Source organism: Mastigoproctus giganteus, chromosome 9, assembly GCF_048544385.1.
Source record: "Mastigoproctus giganteus isolate SK-2022 chromosome 9, ASM4854438v1, whole genome shotgun sequence".
Classification (NCBI taxonomy): domain Eukaryota; kingdom Metazoa; phylum Arthropoda; class Arachnida; order Uropygi; family Thelyphonidae; genus Mastigoproctus; species Mastigoproctus giganteus.
In genome coordinates this window covers 41,117,809-41,137,664 of record NC_143583.1, presented here as the reverse complement: position 1 = coordinate 41,137,664, position 19,856 = coordinate 41,117,809, and the positions used below count along the sequence as shown (strand labels likewise).

Sequence of the window (19,856 nt, the reverse complement as noted above, 5' to 3'; positions counted from 1 at the left end):
CCCATTTCACAAAGGGGATCAAAGGGTGACAAGTAATTACAGACTAGTTAGTTTAACTTCTGTTCCGGGTAAAATAATGGAGTCACTGGTTAAAGATGCATTGCAGGATCATCGAGACAAGACTGTAGTAATAATTCAGACATAGCATGGGTTTGTTAAGGGAAAGTCTTGTCTGACAAATTTGATTGGATACTATGATGTGGTTACAAAGGATCTGAATGCAAAAAATAATATATCAAAAATAATTTTGATATCATATACGTGGATTTCAGGAAAGCTTTTGACACTGTTGCACATGGGAGACTACTGTACAAATTGGAGAGGTATGGAATTAAGGGTAAGTTGATATACAATGGATAAAAGGATGGTTGAGTGGGAGAAGACAGAGTGTAGTAATCAATGGATGCTGCTCTTAGTGGAGTCCCACCCAGTTCTGTGTTGGGCCCACTGTTTTGTATATTTATCAATGATATTAAACCCAGAGGAATGTAGATAAGCATAGGAGCAGGAGAATTCTTTTTGTGAGATATAAGACAGGACTGAGTTTTAGTAGGATTGAAATCATCTAAGTTAGCATTAGCATTAGATGAGGCATATGATGCAAGAATGCAAGCTTATACAGTATCAGCCAAAAAAAAAAAAAAAAACTTTTCCCATTTCACCCACCCAGTCACTCCAAATGTGTGTCTAGTTCTACCTTAAATTTATTTAAGCTGTCAACTTCCACAAAAACAGATGGAAGTGTGTTCCAGCAATCAACTACCTGTTGACTAAAGGCAAACTTTCACACATCTGTTCTATAACTTGCTTTCCTCAGTTTGAATCTATACCCCCTCAGGTTCTTAGTCCGAGCAAGCGGAAGTATCCCGTCAGCAGTGAGCCTGCTCAAACCAATCAAGGCCTTATATACCTCAATCAGATCACCTCACAGGTGCCTAGTCTCCAGATGCTGCAACTTGCAGAACAAGCCTTTTTTCATAAGTGCACCCCTTTGTCTTTCCTCAGTTTGAATCTATGTCCCATTGGGGGGGGGACAAAGCTATCATTGCACTACTGGAAAGTTACCTGGAGATCAGCCTTTAAGGATTGGTAGTGGATATTTGAGAAGTTGAAGCTGTATGAGTAGAGCAAGTTTTCTGAAACTGGAATGCAACGTGCTGTCATCATCAAAACTATGGATAGTATTTCCAGTCAATGGAAGAAGGTTATTAATATAAAAGAGGAAAAGAGTGGAAGAAAGAACTGAACCTTGTGGAACACCAGCATTAGCGCAGAAGTTAGAAGACAGAGCCGTCTATTATCGCCCACAGTGAGTGGCCAGAGAGAAAACTGGATACCCAATTACAAAAAACAGTTGGCAAACCATTAGATGGATGCTTATTTAGAAGACCTTTATACCAAATATGAATCAAAGGCCTTTGAAATATCAAGAGCAGCTGCTTGAGTTTCATCACACTTTTCCATTGAATTTATCCAAAGATGGGTAACCTAATCTCGAATATCACCAGTGGATCAACATATGGACTCCATACTGGTAATTGTTGATCAGGTGGAAAGTTTCTAGATAGTTTAAGAGTTGGCGGGTAATTGATTAATGGAGAAGAGACCATTACTTTAGAAAGAGTAATTTTAATGGGTCGATAATTGGATGGGAGGGATTTGTCACCCTTTTTAGGAACTGGCTGGATATGAGCAACTTTCCAAGCAGGGGAAACACCTTTGGAATAAGAAAGTGCAAAAAAGGAACATAGAACAGGTTAAGTTCAGGACCTGGAGCTTTCTTAGCATCAAGGTTGTTGTTCAAAATCCTCACATCCTTTTGACAAAAGACCATAGGAGGCACTGAATGGAATGTACTGAGAATGGTTGGAGGTGGTTTACCAATTTCATTAATACATGAGTTGGAAGAAAAATAGGTACATTCTCAGTACATTCCATTCAGTGCCTCCTATGGTCTTTCATCAAAAGGATGTGAGGATTTTGAACAACAACCTTGATGCTAAGAAAGCTCCAGGTCCCGAACTTAACCTGTTCTATGTTCCTTTTTTTTGCACTTTCTTATTCCAAAGGTGTTTCCCCTGCTTGGAAAGTTGTTCGTATCCAGCCAGTTCCTAAAAAGGGTGACAAATCCCTCTCATCCAATTATTGACCCATTGAAATTACTCTTTCTAAAGTAATGGTCTCTTCTCCATTAATCAATTAGCTTTGCCAAGAGACCAGAATGCTTGGCTATCATTTGGATAAGAAGCAAGTTTTCTACTCTTAGCCTATTCTAAATCTAGTTGGACTGATTAATAACTGCTTTACAATTGTTGCCAACTTTGGTGTAGACAGAAAATTAACCTGGAGATTATGATACTAGCCAATTACAATATGCAACATTCTTCTCTTGAACAGCCTAAGCACATTTATTGGAAAACCAAGGTTTAGATAAAGAACAAAATTTTAAGGTTGAGTGTGGAATAATTTCGCTGACATGATTTTAGAATAATTTCTAAAAAGAACGATTAGAAGAAAAATCACGTCAGTGATTTTAGCAAATGTTTACATCAGAAGTTTTGAAACAGTAATCCGACCAAAGAAAAGAATCATGCAGATCATCCCCTTTTGCATTCTTGTAATGCCGAACAACACAAGGTTAGGAATGGCCTTGAGAGAAAGGCTCCATTGAAGAAGAGACTATCACCAATTTGTGATCTGAGGTGCCTAGAGGATCACTCACTTCTACCATGTACTTAGAAGGGTTGTTTGAAAAAAAGATCAAGCGTGTTGGCTGTATTGTTAAGATTGTCTGGTATTCTGGTAGATAAGTGAATAATCTATGCAAGGTTTGTTATTTGGTTTTTAGGAGCATTAGTAACTAAGGCCATATTGCTCCGGGAATATGCTGTAGTCATTCCCTTGACCTTTCCGCATCCTCCGTATTTGGTGGTGATGGGCTCGAATCCCGGTCTAATCAAGAAGTGTGTGCTATGCACTGCTGCTCCTTCCCACCTGGCTACGTAGACGCCTATGCAGGGTAATTAGTAATTGCAAGAGCCTCAACATCTCGACCAGCTGGGTCTGTATGACTAGAAAACGGAAACCAGCTGGAGTTGTGAATATTAAAATCACTTGATTGGTTTTCTGAGCAATGCAGACAGGCTGCCAGGGCAGGTCATGGGGTTTTGTCAATGATATATATAGGAATTTTGCTAGCAGGTAAAAGGAGGTGATTGTCTCTCTATATAAGGAAAATTACCTTACTGTTAGTAAAGTTGGACCGGGGAAAGGCTTGGGCTTATGTTCAACTTAGAGACAAATATTATGTTGTCCACATTCTGCATAAGTTGCTAATATCTTTTTAAATTGTATAATATCACCAGAATAGATGAGGCATATTCATTTAAAAAGCTGACACTGTTAGGACAGCTGTTTCAAATCTTACTGACTTCTCATCAGCTGGCAGGTGGTTGCTATTAGCAAGTGTGTGCCAAACTGAGAATGATATGTTTTGTTTAAGTCAACAACCAAGCAGTACATGGAATTAAAACTTCTATTTAAAAACATAACTGTTATGTTTACCTTTAACTCCTGGTATTGGGCCATGTTTTCCTTGTGCAGTATAGTACTATAGGATTGCAGATTCAATGCAGTAGTTGAAATATAATTGAAATTCATGTGCATGACCTGTGTTTTGATCAGAGAGACTGCTCTCACTAAAGCCCAAGCACAGAGTCCTTGGCTCTAAGGCTTTGGCTGTTTTCAACTTAGAGACAAATACTATTATCCAGGTTCTGCCTAAGTTAATAATACAGTTGATTTCTTTTATTTGGGACACATCGGGACTAGTGCATTTTGGCCCGATTAAGCTGCTGCCCCAATTATCCCAAGTTTCACATAAATAGTTAAAAATACAATGGACTCCTGCTTCACAATTGGTTCACTGTCCAATCAAATCATGTTACAGTGGACTCACCATAGTAAAGTACCATTCACTGTACGATGTGTAGTTCGGTAGGTGGTAGATGACTTTCATCAACCGGTGAAATACCACCACTTTGCTTATTGGAGGCTTGAAGTGGTGAAACCCATGTTTCGTCTCTAGAGCAAAGTTTCCGGCATCCCCCTCCCCCCATATTTCTCCTTCAACCCATGCACAGTACCGAGTACTATAGGTTTTGATGCCTTTCGTGTTTGGGGTTTTCATAAAAAAAAAAAAAAAAAAAGTGCCAGTCGTGATCATGTTTGTGAATTGAATTTTAATTCTATTAAACAGCGATTCTAATTAGTGAAAATAGGAGGAATTATTATCCACAGGCTATAAAAGTAAAGTATATTAAGCACAAATTTACCCTTTATTACCTTACCAATTAAAAAATTAAATGATATGTGATAATTGGAATAATTAATACATACTATAATATGTACATACTAACTAGTTGACATTTCTGTTCACTGACATTTGTGGGTGGGGGTTAAAATTTAAAACAGTAAAAAGATAAGCAATCAATAACAAAGAACATGGCGCACACAAATTGCATGTAACATGATACGTATAAATGAGAACAGAATAAAAGTTACGAAGCTTTAAAAATAGGAATGAAGAGAAAATTATTTTTTTTTATATGATTGAAGATTCCATGGAAGTGTAAACTCATTTTACCATAATAACCCACAGAATTCCAGCTGCTGGTATTATCGCAAATTCAATAAGATCGAGCTTACTATCAATTTATGATAGATTCCACTAACAGAAAAGCCCAATAAACAGGCGACTGCTAATTTGTTTTTATTGTTTTATGGTTGTGACCTCCAGAAAGCCGACCGTACCACGTGGTTTGGTCGGAGACAGTCATAGGGTAATCTCCAGTGCTGCGGTTTCCTGCCCCGATTAAACGGCAATTAAGCAAAGTAAATCCTGGCTATTTTCTCGATTGGGTTCTGTTTTTTAAGATTTGCCCCAAATAAACAGCTGCTCCGATTAACTGGTGGCCCAAGTAACTGGAATCCACTGTATCTTTTTATGTGGTATCTCTAGAATAGGCGAGTCCACTGTACATTTTAAAAATCTCAGATTCTGTCACGACATTTGTTTTAATTTTGGGATAAAAAAACTCCATCTCAAAAAGACCTCTGATAGAGAGTAGTCAAAAGCTTGAAGTTTGAAGGTAGGAAAGAGGGGATAGTCATGAGATGAGAAATAATTCTCTGAAACCGAAGAGACCAAACCCACCATGTTCAATGCTCACTGACTTCTCATCAGCTGATGGGTAGTCTCTATTAGTAAATGTTTGCCAAACTGAATAATGTTTTTTTGTCTAATTGAACAGCCAAGTACTGTATGGAGTTAAAGCTTATGAAATTTGATTTGATTTCAACTAATGCAATTGAAATACCTCTGCACTCCTATAATGTTGCACTAGTGTCATTGTCATTCATAGATGGCATGGTTGTGTTGGTGGCAGTCAATACCAGTACAGTGTTACCAAAACTGATAATTAATGGTATTAGAGTAAGATTTTTTTGGAATATAAATTTATTGTTGGCTATTTTTGTTCATTGAGAAAGTTCAGTTGTAACATGCCAGTCTTTGTGGAGGGGACAGATATATTCTTGTATGTTTATTTCATGAAGACACATTACAGGACAATTCATCAGATTGATAGCAAATAAAACAAACATGCAAAAATCAGATTTCTATTTATGTTTGGAATTAGAATTTATCATTTTATGCCCTGTATGATTATTCATTTACTATGCAGATAACCTCATTTATACTTTCATTATGCAGATAACCCCTTTCCATGGATTATCTGCCTAATGAAAGTATAAATGCACATAAAGTTGTAGAAAATTGTAATTTCTAATAATCAGATTACTCACAATTTATTATTCATAAACTTTCATTTTTTATTTAAATTATTAAAACCATTTTTATATTTGCTTAAAGAACTCTCATATAAAAAAGAAACAGTATAATAACAAACAGAATAAAATGGTACAATAGAATAATGAATTTGTTTGGAACTTCATTCATGCACTTTTTTAGGTGTGTATGAGAAGGGAGCTGTTGAAGTTACTAACTGTTTTTGTGTGCCGCATACAGAATTTGGAGATGAGGTAATCGTTTGTTTTATTATAATGTGAAATTTTATGGTAAAAATAGCTATTTTTGTTGTTTTTATTTTGCTGTAGCAGTTTTTTTTATTTGTGCTAAAGAAATAATAGACTGAAAAATAATGAAATAAAAAATGAAACATTTTGGTAAGAGAATCATAAATTTTATTTGTTAATATTCAGCATAGATGATTTTCCTGATATTATCATGCAACACATTATTATTACAACCAAGAACTTTCAGAAAATAAACACATTTAAAATAAATAGAAAAATACAGTACAAATTCTGAAATCTGGCAGCCTTAGGGTCTGACCCTTTTCAAATTTTGAAATGAAACTGTGATATCCGTATTGTCTTATCTATCATAGAACAACACAAGTATAATATTAGTATATTGCACTTCGCTTTTATTTAATCCTGTTTATCACAGCCAATGCTACTAAACTTGTCAGTAAATTTTGATGGTGTACATAGAAGTATAAATGAAAGAATAGAACTTTGTTTTAAAATATATGTTCTATTTTCTGTATGTTGAGCTTATGTGTTTTTTTGTAATATAATGGATTGTGCAAGTTCATTGAATTTTGTTTTAATGAAAACACCACTGTTTTGTATAAGCATAATATAAGCATCTACCACAAATTCCAGATGATTGAAATTCTATCAAAACTAAAATCATAAAGTATAAGAATATAATTAGAGGCTACATTCTGGTGAAATTATAAATAGTCTTCAATTTCACATTTTCCTGACATAATGAAGCTAAGGCAATAAATTAATCATGGAAGCTACTAAAAGTTTCATACCTACTAAGAAATATTGTTCGAGGTTCAGGCTTAAATTGTTATCAAATGAACTAATGAGACTCGTGACAGAGAAGAAAAATGCATGGGATGCATATAAATTATCAAGCGACTCAGAAGCCTATGGCAGATATAAGCTAGTCTGTAATCAGGTCACAAAGGAGATTAGGCAGGTGAAGGCAGATTACGAGAGACCTTTGGCAAAGGATGCTAAGAAAAACAACAAGGATTTCTTTACTTATATAAACTCTAAAAGGAAGGGGATGAATCTGATTGGCCCACTTGATATTGATGGTTCGACTGTTGATGATCCTGCTCAGATGGCAAACAAACTGAATGAGTATTTTGCATCTACATACACATGAGGAGATGTTAAGGTTCGAAAATGGCAGAAGGTTATCAAATTGTAGCAGGGTGCTTAATGATTTTGTAATAACTGAGAGCAAAGTGGAGGAGAAATTGTTAAAAGTAAACATCAGAAAGGCACCTGGGGTGGATGGGATTTATCCAGTTATATTAGAGGAGGTGGCAAACCAACTAGGCAAACCCTTAGCCATAATTATGAGAGCATCCTTGGACTCAGGGGAGGTCCCCACAGACTCAAGATGTGCAAATGTATCCCCAATTCACAAAGGGGGGGAATGAAGGGTGACACGAGTAATTACAGACCAGTTAGTTTAACTTCTGATCCGGGTAAAATAATGGAGTCACTGGTTAAAGATGCATTGCAGGATCATCTAGACAAGACTGCAGCAATAATTCAGACACAGCATGGGTTTGTTAAGGGAAAGTCTTGTCTGACAAATTTGATAGGATATTATGATGCTGTTACAAAGGAACTGGATGCAAAAAATAATTTTGATATCATATATTTGGATTTCAGGAAAGCTTTTGACACTGTTGCACATGGAAGACTGCTGTTCAAATTGGAGAGGTATGGCATTAAGGGTAAGTTGCTACAATGGATAAAAGGATGGTTGAGTGCAGAAGACAGGGTGGTAATCAATGGTTGCTGCTCTTCGTGGATTAATGTTATTAGCGTAGTCCCACAGGGTTCGGTGTTGGGTCCACTGTTGTTTTGTATATTTACCAATGATATTGATGAAGGTATATCAGGCTTAGTGTCAAAGTTTGCAGATGATACAAAGGTTGGAAGGGTTGTTAATGACACTAATGGCAGTGTGCTACTGCAACAGGATCTACAAAATTTGGGCAGATGGGCTAAGAAGTGGCAACTGAAGTTTAACCTTGACAAATGCAAACTACTGCACATGGGTAGAAGTAACCCCAGAGAAACGTACCAGCTGTGTGGTACTACACTTAAGGTGGTAGAAAATGAAAAAGACCTGGGAGTAATTGTGCAGTCAGATATGAAGTTTTCTGAGCAATGCAGGCAGGCTGCCAGGGCAGTTCATGGGGTTTTGTCAATGATATATAGGAATTTTGCTAGCAGAGGAAAGGAGGTGATTGTCCCTCTGTATAAGGCAATGGTCAGGCCACGGCTTGAGTACTGCGTACAAGTCTGGAGGCCTCATTTTAGGAAGGATGTAAATTTGCTTAAACGTGTACAGAGAAGGGCAACAAAATTGGTGAGGGGAATGAAGGGTTCCTCTTACCATGAGAGGCTTAAGTTCTGCAAATTGCAGTGGCTGGAGACTAGGCACCTGCGCGGTGATCTGATTGAGGTGTATAAGGCCTTGAATGGGTTGAGCATGCTGAATTTTGATGGGATTCTTCCACTTGTTCAGATTACGAACCTAAGGGGCATAAATTCAAATTAAGAAAAGACAGATGTAGAATAGATGTTCGGAAATTTGCCTTTAGCCAGCGGGTGGTTAATTGCTGGAACAAACTTCCATCTGTCGTTGTGGAAGTTGATAGGTTAAGTAAATTGAAGGAGGAACTGGACAGGCATTTGGAGGGAATGGTGTGATTTTTTTTTTTTTTTTGGCTGATGCTGCATAAGCTCATACACTTGCTTTCTTGCATCACATGCCACTACTACTATCCAGGAATGAGAAGTCTGAGACAAAAAGATCAGGTGGTCTGATTGGACAGCAGGGGGGGGTGTCTTTAGAGATGTTGGCTTCTTTTTATAGCAAGATGTGTTGATCGATGGAGGGTACAGCGAGTTTGGGCATGATTGAAATCTTAATGCCGTAGTCTGAAGTGCTGATACTGTAGCATGCGAGCTGTTGGCTGTGGTTTTGCCTAGTGTTATTGAATTGATTGTTGCTTGTGCTGTTTGCTGCTGGTTCTGTTTTTTTTTCTTTGTTGAGAGTTATCCAGGATGTGTGATCAGGACTGCAGCAAGTGGGTATGCAAGATAGGTGTTGCCTATGGGTGGCAGTTCAGGAGGGGCCACAATTTTTTTTTTTTTGACGTTGCTTTCTGATTGTTTAATGTTTATTAGTGTTCAGTATTTAGGGCAGCAAATTTTATTTCACCTACTAGTGGCACATAGGGTCGCAGCTCTACTGGGCGTGATAGTGATTCTACCAACGTTCTTGTTAACTATTTTATTATAATCTTTCCGTGAAAGGTTTCTAGAAAGTACTCCTCTTTAGAATGCTGCTCGCCACCTTTTGATGGTAAGCAGCATTCAACGTTTGACCCTTGGAAATAGTGTGATATGCTATGTCACTTTCAGTGATGTTTTCTCACGTCATGAGTTGCAGGTGCTTGTCTATTCTTATTTGGAGCTTCCAAAGCATTTGTCCTATGTAGTAAATGCTGCAGCCATTTATCAATTACTTCTTTTATTACTTGAGGGGGGGGAAGGGAGATATTAAGAATTTGTCATAGGTTTCTGTACCCTTAAACCTGATGTTATCTTTTTTTTTTTTTTTTTTTTTTCTTTTCATATTCCCCTTTTATCCAGGGATAAAAGGGGAATATGAATTGAGTCTGAGGGATTATCAACCTGGGAGGAATCATAGAGGTTTCATCCATTTAATAGGTTTTTAACCACATCTGCTGGATATCAGTTATAGTATAGTATGTGCTTTTTGTTATCAAGTGCTTTCTGTATGCTGTTGTGAAGATTCTGAGCACTCGTGGGTGCTCAGAATCTTTATTATCCTTATTTTGATCATCATGGGGTGATTAGATTGAAAGTTTAAAACTAGTAGTGTCAAATTTTCAATGCAGATATTTATATTGAAAAGGGAAAGTTTTGTTTCTCTTTCAATAGCTAATTTAATAATTGCAAATGGATTGTTGATGTGTTCTTAGAAAGAGTTGAGCTTTTTTTCACTGTGGTTCCAAATTAAGAAAATATCATTCACAAATCACAGCCATAATTTGTGGGGGGGGGAGGTTAAACAATCCCTAGATATTCCAGATCCCCCATCCAGATTTCAGTTAGAAAGGGAAGGTTCCCCATACTAATGTTCTTTTTTGTTCAAAGAACCTACTACTAAAGGAAAAATAGATTTACCCAATAGTCAAATTAAGAGCCTCTTTTAAGTTATTAATTTCAAGGGAGTTGGGGGAGAGTTTGTAATTGTTTGTGTAATTTGTTGATTGAGGGAGTTGATGGCTTTAGGAAGGGGAGGGAGGGAGGATGCTAGTAAATATTAATCCTGTGTCAAAGCTTACTGGTAAAACCTCACCTGAAACCGATTATGCTAGATTTTGTTGATAAAATTTGATCATGTTCTTTACTGATGTAGAGTTGGGGGAGGATAACAGATGAAAGTACACCCCAGCCATTTAGCTAAGTTGCATCCTGGGTGCTGCCTGCTACAGATGACCAGTCTCGCCAGAAAGTCTTGTTTATGTGTCTTGACATTGGTGAAAATTCTGAATTTGTTGGGGTTCATTTTTTTAAATGTTGTATCATCAGTTTTCTTTTAATTAAGGAGTCTCTTTAGAAATTGTTTAATTTTTCTTTTAAATTAAAAGAAAAATTTCTTTTAATTTAAAAATTTTTAAATTATTTTGCTGTTCTGTACCTCTTTGTCTGATATAACAAAGCAACTACCTTTATCAGATATGCTGATTTGTAGGTTATAGTCTTTTTTCAAGTTTTTGTAGTATGCCTTCTATTCAGCTGCTGAGGAGGTTCTTTCTAAGAGGCTTAGTGGTTGGAGTAGTTATCTATTATTTAAATTTAGTGGTGGCATGTACCAAGTCAAGAACTGGGTCAGATTGTACTCCCTTTTTGGAGGATTTTAATTCCAGTGTTGTAGAGGGGCTGCTACTTGTTAAGAATGTTTTTTATGCATTGGTGTATGCTCTGTAAGGCCCTGGTCAAGGTGAGGGTTAACAATGAGTTGTTGATGGGTTCATTATACTAGAGGTAGGATTTTAATTATTAAAATATTAATAGTAGTCTAAGGATGGGGATATTGTACTTTGTTTTTGTGGTCATGGGAGAGGGATCACTGTTTTGAGTCCAGGAGTTGTTGCCTCATGCATCTGTTTTATTCCTGATAGGGCAAGGCTCTAGTGGATGAAATCCTTCTTTATTCTATTTAATTTTTTATTTTATTATTTTTATCCTTTCTGAATTTATTTATTTTACAAATCTAGCAATTTTCTAAAGCACCAGCTGCAGAGTGCTATTTCAGTGAGCTTTGTGCTTTTGTGAATGCTTTTAAAAAATTTATTTGAGATCTCATTTCAGTGTACTGTAAATGGAGTACATACATAATGCACATCATTAGAGCAACCAGGAAGTTTCAAAAAAGTAATTTAGAATAAACAAATATAGTAAAAATTCTTAAGGCTTGGAAATCTTGGGACCAGACCATGTTGGATTTCAAATGACAGCTTAATCAACAGTTGTGTCAACTTTTCTCTCATTGCAAACAGTATTTACCACTGTTTTCTCACTGTGCTACATATGCTGTTTAATATATATATAATAAAGTGCAATGTATGCATTAAATAAACAGTGCATCAGTGATACCATAAAAGAAATGTAAAATAAAATTATGGCATTCATCTTCCTACCATAGAACTTTTCCTATCATCTAAACATATGTACATTAAAAATGTTCTCAATTTATGAATAACTTCTGGCATGCTGTTTGCAAATTAGTTGATTACTTTGCAAACGTTATTTCATAATGTTAGTTTTAGCATTATTTTAATATTAAACATATATATATATATTTTTTACAGGTAGCATTTGATCTGGAATTTGCAAGGAATATGAATGAACTTCATAAGAAAGTAAATCCAACTGAAGTTGTGGTTGGATGGTAAGTTATTGCCAGCTCAAGTAAGAATGATTGCAGAACTTCGAATTTTTCTTTGTTATAAAATGTTTATTATTAGTATCCATGCATAAATATTTGGTACACATAACAAAAGATATCATCCAAATCTGTTACACCCAGTTAATATACACATCATCACTATAATGGTGAAAATCAATCATTCTGGAATCTTAGACTTGTACCTACCATTCTTGAGTAGTGCTGGTTGGTTTACACAGCTAATCCAGTATAGATGTTGATCATTTGGTCTGGCCTCTGTGCCATGCCAAATGGGTTTGCATTTTTAAATAAGTAATCTCTAAAATCACTAAAAATTGCTAATTTTAAATGACTAATCTCTAGAATTTGCTTACCTTGGATTCATTATTTTCCAAATTTTTAATTAAAAATTTTTTTTTTTTATTTATAAGAATGAATGCTTATTCTGCATTAAATAAAAATATAACACTGTGCTTGATAATATAAGTGATATGAAAAACTGAATAAATATAATGAAATTACTAAAACAAATTAAAAAGTTTTAGAAAGAAACTAAAAGCAGAAAGCTGAGAATATGATTGTGACAGTGGAGCAGTGGAAGAAAATTGTGTGGTCCGACAAGATTAGCAGAAGCTAAAAAGTTGTGCTAATCTTATTGCTGGCATTCATTAGTGGAATGCGTTATCAAGCCCAGTGCATTAAATAACTAGTTTCTACATGCACAAAAAAATGCAAACTTTTGTATTAAGACAGTCATAGACAGAAGAAATGCAAATAGATGCAGAGAAAACTGTGACATGGGTGATGACATGTTGACTTTAAAGACTGCACAGACTGTTTGACTGCAGTAATCTGAAGCCAGAATGGAGAGAACCTGTGATCTATCAGACTTTGAAAAAGGTGTTATCATGAGTGCGCATTTAGCAGCCATGATTCACAAAACAAAAGACACAACTGGTTTCTCAAAAGCATCCATCTCAAAGGCTTTTAATGACTGGAAAGCAAGCAATTCTTCCACAACACAAAGGCGTAAATATGACTGGGAAAACAATACTTCAAATCAAAGCTATTATATTGTAAGGAGGACTGTGGAAACAAGACATTCAGCGTGTAGCAAGTAATATCTGAATTCAACCAAGCCCAAAACTGCCCTGTTTCAACCAATACCAGGTACAGGGAATTGAAGAAATTGTGTATTTGCAGTTGCCTGTCTGTTTGGAAGCAACCTGTTTCAGCGAAAAACAGAAAAATCTCAGTGGTGCTGAGAATGTCGTGATTGTGACAGAGGAGCAATGGAAGAAAGTTATCTGGTCAGACAAATCACAATACACTTTGTTTTGCACTGATAGTAGGCAGAGAGTGGGGTAAGAACCTCATGAAGTGATGGACCCTGCTTGACTTGTTAAGACCACCCTGGCATCTGAAAGTGGCATTGTGGTATGGGGAATATTTTATTGGCACGGATTTTATCTGTTGTACCAGTCGAGGGTCGAATGTCATCCAGGGAGTACCTGAATTTTGTGTCACATCTACTGCACCCTGGAATGTTACACTTTTATCTCAAAGCTGATGGCCACTTTATGGATAACAATGCAACAGCATATCTTGCAAGAATGGTTCGTAGAACATGACACATATTTCCACCATCTTCCCTGAACCCTCACATTCACCTGAACGCTATCCTATTGAGAATGTGTGTGATTTGTTGAAGAAAGCCATTCGGCAAAGAAGTCCTCTTCCTTCAATTCTGTTGCAGCTGCATAATATTTTGCTGGAAGAATTGTTACAATTAGACTAAAATGCACCAAAACACCTTATAGAATCCATGCTCCATTGCACACTTGCTGTTATTTGAAACAAAGGCAGCCCAATTCAATACTGAATAAAAGTTCATATTTTTTTGGCCAGTGTTTATTTAATGCAGGTCAAGTGCTGTTATGGTTCACACTGTATATAAGCTATGACTCCTTCATTTATAAGATTTTCTTATTTCCTCAGTTGTAATATGACTGTAATTGCTTACATCTGTTAGTTTCATTATTTTTTTTCTTAAAACTTTCTTTTGACTAATTTCTCCAAACTTCTTAATACACTTTCTGATTTACTTATTCTTTTGTTTATTAACATTTCTAATCATTGATCTTAATTAAGGTTGGAAGATTAGATATCTGAAGACCATTCTTAGATATACAGAATTACTAATTTATTCCAGGTTTTTGGTTTAGTCTATATTTTAAAACTTCCTTGTTTCTGTAACTTTTTTTTTGGGCCCCTCCGTAGCCAGGTGGGCAGGAGCAGCAGTGCATAGCACACGCTTCTTGATTACACTAGGGTTTGAGCCTGTGACCACCAAATACGGAAGATGCGGAAAGGCCAGGGAATGACAACCGCATATCCCCGGAGCAATATGGCCTTAGTTGCTAATGCTGCTAAAAACCAAATAACAACAACTTAACTTTTTTTTTTTTTTTTTTGTTTCCAATTCTTATACCAAACTATCTATGAGCTTTACAATGCTTAATTTTTTTATTTATTTATTATTTATCAAATTTGAAAGGGCAGATTTCTGGTTACTTTGTCACATGATTTTTTTTTTCAACGTCAACAAATCCTAAATACAGGTTTTTGTTATGTTCCTATGGCTTTTCTATAATTTGTCTTATTGCAGATTTTGACTTAGTGTCTCCTCTTTAGGTAAAAACCTTATTGTTCTTCCCCAACTTGTATTTAAAAATAAGACTCTTAGCATTAGTAGAGGCATATGATGTAAGAAAGCAAGCTTATATAGCATCAGCAAAAAAACCTGTTTTGCCCATCCATTTGCTCCAAAAGTTTGTCCAGTCCTTCCTTGAATTTATTTAAGCTATCAACTTCCACAGCGACAAATGGAAGTTTGTTCCAGCAATCAGTTACCTGCTGGCTAAAGATAAACCTCCGCACATCCACTCTACAACTGTCCTCAATTTCAGTATATGCCCCCCCCCCTTGGGTTCGTACTCTGAGCAAGAGGAAGAATCCTATCAGCATTGAGTCTGCTGAAACCATTCAAGGCCTTATACATCTCAGTAGGATCATGTTGCATGTGCCTAGTCTCCAGTTGCTGCAAATTGCAGCATCTGGAGACTGGGCACCTGTGAAGTTAGAGACTACCTTAGAGACTCTTCTCTAAGTTATTTGGATAGGTTTCATCTTATATGCTAAGGAGTGAAACTGCTCTATAGTTGAATAATGTAATGTAACTGTTGTAATGCTATTTTATAACCAAATTTTAACATTTCAATGTTACTTGACCTACATTCACCACTTGACCACCTTTCTACACTTGATATTTTTCATAGTCTTTTCTACCTCAACAGTAGAGATAGCTTCCAAAATTTCTTCTGTTTCAACAGTTAATTTTCATCATTAAATGTGGTATCAATGTCCCCTTTAAATTAATTTAATTTCAATAAGAAACTGAAACTGAGACTGAAACTGAAACAATAAGAAACTGAAGTTAGATGCAAAAAACTTAGTTTCTTATTAAAATTAAATTAATTTAAAGGGAACATTGATACCTCATTTAATGATGAAAATTAACTTGATTTGCTATACCCACTGAGGTTTCAAAGCACTTATACCTAGTACATGATATCACATTCATATGAAAATAGTGAGGAATTTTGGTTCTCTATAGAATCCTACCTTCAGACTAACTTAAAGTGGGGGAGGGGGATTAAATTTCGAACTTAGTATGCTGCACTTTACACTGATAGAATTAATGTTTGTTATACCTGCATTATGTTTTATTTTTTCTTTTGTGTGAAAAATCTTTATGTTATCAACAGACGTATCCTTTTAGAGAAGCATACTATTTCTTATTTTGCTAGTCTCTTGGTATCACAAGATTTTGTAACCAAGCTGTTTAGAATTATATCAAGAGACTACACAATAGATGTGTGCACCACTCATACAGGCTATTCTTGCATTTACTTGAAATTCTAGTTGTGCTATTTTGCATTAATAAATTACTTGCTGATAGATTTTCACCTTTTTCTGCATATCATGCCACAGTTTGATGATTTTAATGTAATGATATTTCGATTCTAACACTACTTCTGAAATGCTTACATCAGAAATAAAGGGAAAAAAGTTTCCTTAGATTCATTTAAATTAATACTTGTTTTATTCCTATATTAGGTATGCTACAGGAAGTGAGGTGACAGAGCATTCTGTACTAATTCACGATTACTACTGCCGAGAAGCTAATAATCCAATTCATCTTACAGTAGATACAACACTTTCAGAAGGCTGTATTAACTTTAAGGCTTATACCAGGTAGTGTCTTGTTTCTGAGGTCCCTTTTTTTCCTTTTTTTTTTTTTTTTTAATCCTCATTTGTGTATGTCAGTATGAATAAGTAATTTTATGTGGGATGCCATACTAGGTATATTAGTAAGAACCACTCGTTAAAGCACAAATGATAAAAAGTTGAAACTAATTTGGCACTGAAAAGCCCGGTAATACTAATATGTAAGTAAAGTTGACATTTTTAGGAAACCATTGGCTTTGTATTTAAATTTCAGCTTGCCATGTAATATTTTTAAAGTAATATTTTTGAAAGTAATCCAACAAGAATCACTTATCCTGTCTGTACAATGCTACATTTCATTTATTGGGATTGTACAAGTAGAGCATATCATTAATTTGTTCATAACATCAAGCAAACTGTTTGCTACCAAGTGCATCAATGTCATATTGTGGAGGCACTACTCCAGTGGAGAAGTATATTGCTATTTATTTAAAATGTACACCATTGCCTAATACTACAGTTTTGGTATCAAGGTGCCAAAACTATAGTATTTTTTAAAAAAAAACTGTAAATGTGGTGCTTGCATTGGAGAGCTGCCAAGTGCAGAAGGAAGATTGAAATATAACTACTCGTCCCAAGTTATACTTGGCATTTTGACAATTCCTTGTAAGCATTGCTTTGAATGTGAGAGAATATTCAGACAGGTGGAAAAAAAAAAAAAAACTTGAGCTCATATCTCGTTTCAGTGAAGTTTTGTAAATGCTCTTGACTGACAGCCAAATCTGAACAGCAGTGCAATTATTATAAACAAAACTTTTACTCAATATTCCCAAACAGGGAATATTGTCTGTAACAGTATCTTCCTTGGAGCAGTCATAATCAATTGATGTCTAACAGATAATCTGAATATAAATCCACCAACAGAAAAATCCTAGGTAAGCTAATGTTTGAAAAATACCATATTGCCAGTCTTATGGCTTATTTTACTATAAAATATCTACACTCAGTGATCACTGAATTATGACCATCCCATCCATAACGGACTGTGCCTCATAGCTCACAGTATAAAGCTGAACAGCTTCATACTCTGGAGCAGTGGTAATTTGCATCTGGTTGTTAAAGTCAAAGTGATTAATAGCAGTTATGAGACGTAGTAAAGATGTCACAGAGTTTCAAAAGGGCATGATTGTAAGAACTTGTGCATAAGTAATTTCTATGTCAGAAATGGTATGTCTTGTTGGTTACTCGTAGCCCATTGTGGTTAAGGTGTACAAAGAATGGGTCAAACCACCTCCCTTTGCTCATTATGAACATAGTGAGCAAAGGGCACAATGTATTGTACAGGCTCAACGGGAAGTCATTGTGCCAGTTGACATCGCAATACAATATGAGGACTGCAAGAATAATATCCCAAATAAATGACACACTGCACACTCAGGCAACCTAAGAGACACCCTATCTTCATCACTGATCATTGTTGATGGCAAAAGCTGTGGTGTTAACAACACTCTGGTTGGGCACTGGAGGAGGAAATGTGCCTGTTGGATGAGACCAAATATCTGGTGCAGCAGCATTTGATGGACGTCTTCATGTGTGGCACAAGTAACACGAGTCCATGGTGCCCACTATCCAAGCAGGTGGTGGTGGTGGTGATTATTTAATATGCGACATATTGTGCCAACAAGAACTAGAACCCTTGGCGTGTATGGAACAATGCTTCCCTGGTGTGGTCTACCAGTATCTCTCTTAGACGGTCATGTGACCTTGACCTTGATTACACTTTTTCCTGACAGAAATGGGATCTTCCAATGCAATAAGGCACTGTGTCATCAGTCCCAAGTGGTTCAAGGAACACAGTGAAGATATCACCCAATCTTCATTGGTCTTCAAATTCACCTGATTTCCATCCAATTAAACATTTGTGGGATGTTTTGGAAGTGAAGTGTATGACATGCAATCATCATCTGTTTTAGCACTGTGGAAAGCCTTGCAGGCATGCATAACCCAGTGAATATTTTCATACATCTAATGGAGCCAATGCCTGGGCGATTAGCGGCTGTTATCCGTGTGAATGGTGGCCCAACATTCTATTAGGTAAGTGGTCATAATTTAGTGATCACTCACTGTATATTGTCAGGAGTTTAACTTCTGTGCATTGTGTTGTGGACTCTTAAAAGCCTCTTGCTTTTTCCAAAAAATCTGTTTTTTGTAAAGAACTGCTTTTTTGTGAAAAAGCTCCAATTTTCCTCCTGTTTACAAGTACCCATTCTTCATTGTTTTGAAAGACAAATTTGGCAACTATGCTAACAAGTAACAGATCAAAGAGTTCTTAATTATGTAATTTGGAAAATTGCTTATTCAGTAGGTGGCAGCAGTTTTTTTTGTTTAAATTCATGTTTTTGTTGATGTATTTGCCTTTTTAGCTGGATTCAGTAAATTTTGGCAAACTTGAATTTTTTTCCAAAACTTAATTTATTCTTTTTTTTTTTTTTTTTTTTTTTTTTTTTTGACTCTCTTGAATGAAGGTGATATTGGCTCCTCTTCAGCATGCAGTTTACAATTCCTAATGCGATAAAATAGTGTTTAATTTTGTTAATAATTATTTCATTACATCATATTTAATTTATATTTTAGTTAGCATTTTTTAATGAGAAAATTAATTCGAAATGTACAGTAAAGTAAAGCTATTTTTTTTATAACGACCAATGGCATGTGGAGTTTATATTATTTCAATATTTTTTAGAAGAGCTTATACAAATTTGAGGCTTGTTTAAAAACAAAATTTATTTCAATCAAAGGACTTAGGGCATATTTTACTACAGGGAAATAACAAATGAAATTTGTTGAAAGAAAAGACAAAAGTACTTTCTGTAGCATTGATCTTCTCTTATTGTGAGGCTATTTCTATGAGTTGGCTATTTCTTATTGTGAGGCTATTTCTATGAATTGCCTCAGTGCATTACACTATAAATACAGACACCAGACAAAGAATTATGGTATTTAGGGCATATAACAACTTGAACAGTTGCATCTTTTATGCTTGTTTGCTTACAGCACTGAAATTGTTTTCTTTATTTATAAGTAAATAAAGAAAACATAATTTCAGTGCTCCCACTACAAAATAGGGGGGGATGCAGAAAAGATGTTAGTGAGTGGCAAAAAGGAGTGATAGCAATTGGTAGGTCTAAAGGATATCCTGTTTAAGAAGTAGCTGATGTTTTTAGTATTCAGTAGCTGAATAAGTTCAGCTACTTATTCAGTAGCTGAATAAGAGTTTTTAAGGATTAATTATCAAAATCAACCAGAATTAGTAGCAGAATTAATCAAAAGTCTCAGCTAAGTGATCATGATTGGCAACAAATATTACACCTAGTAAACGGAAAAGAATTTCAAACAAGAACTGCACAAACAGTTAACCACCTCATTAGCCAGTTTCTGAGTGAACACACCAAAG

General features: G+C 35.7%; 1 protein-coding gene across 1 annotated transcript in view; it reads left to right on the top strand.

Annotated features, from left to right (window-relative positions):
• The window catches only part of LOC150080165 (eukaryotic translation initiation factor 3 subunit F-like), a 46,381-nt gene that overhangs the window by 9,270 nt on the left and 17,255 nt on the right, over window positions 1-19,856 (top strand). Inside the window, exons 2-4 of the mRNA XM_090381079.1 lie at window positions 6,032-6,102; window positions 12,036-12,115; window positions 16,292-16,429. Of these exons, the coding sequence (XP_090237205.1) occupies window positions 6,032-6,102; window positions 12,036-12,115; window positions 16,292-16,429 (289 nt within the window). The remainder of the gene's footprint in view (window positions 1-6,031; window positions 6,103-12,035; window positions 12,116-16,291; window positions 16,430-19,856) is intronic.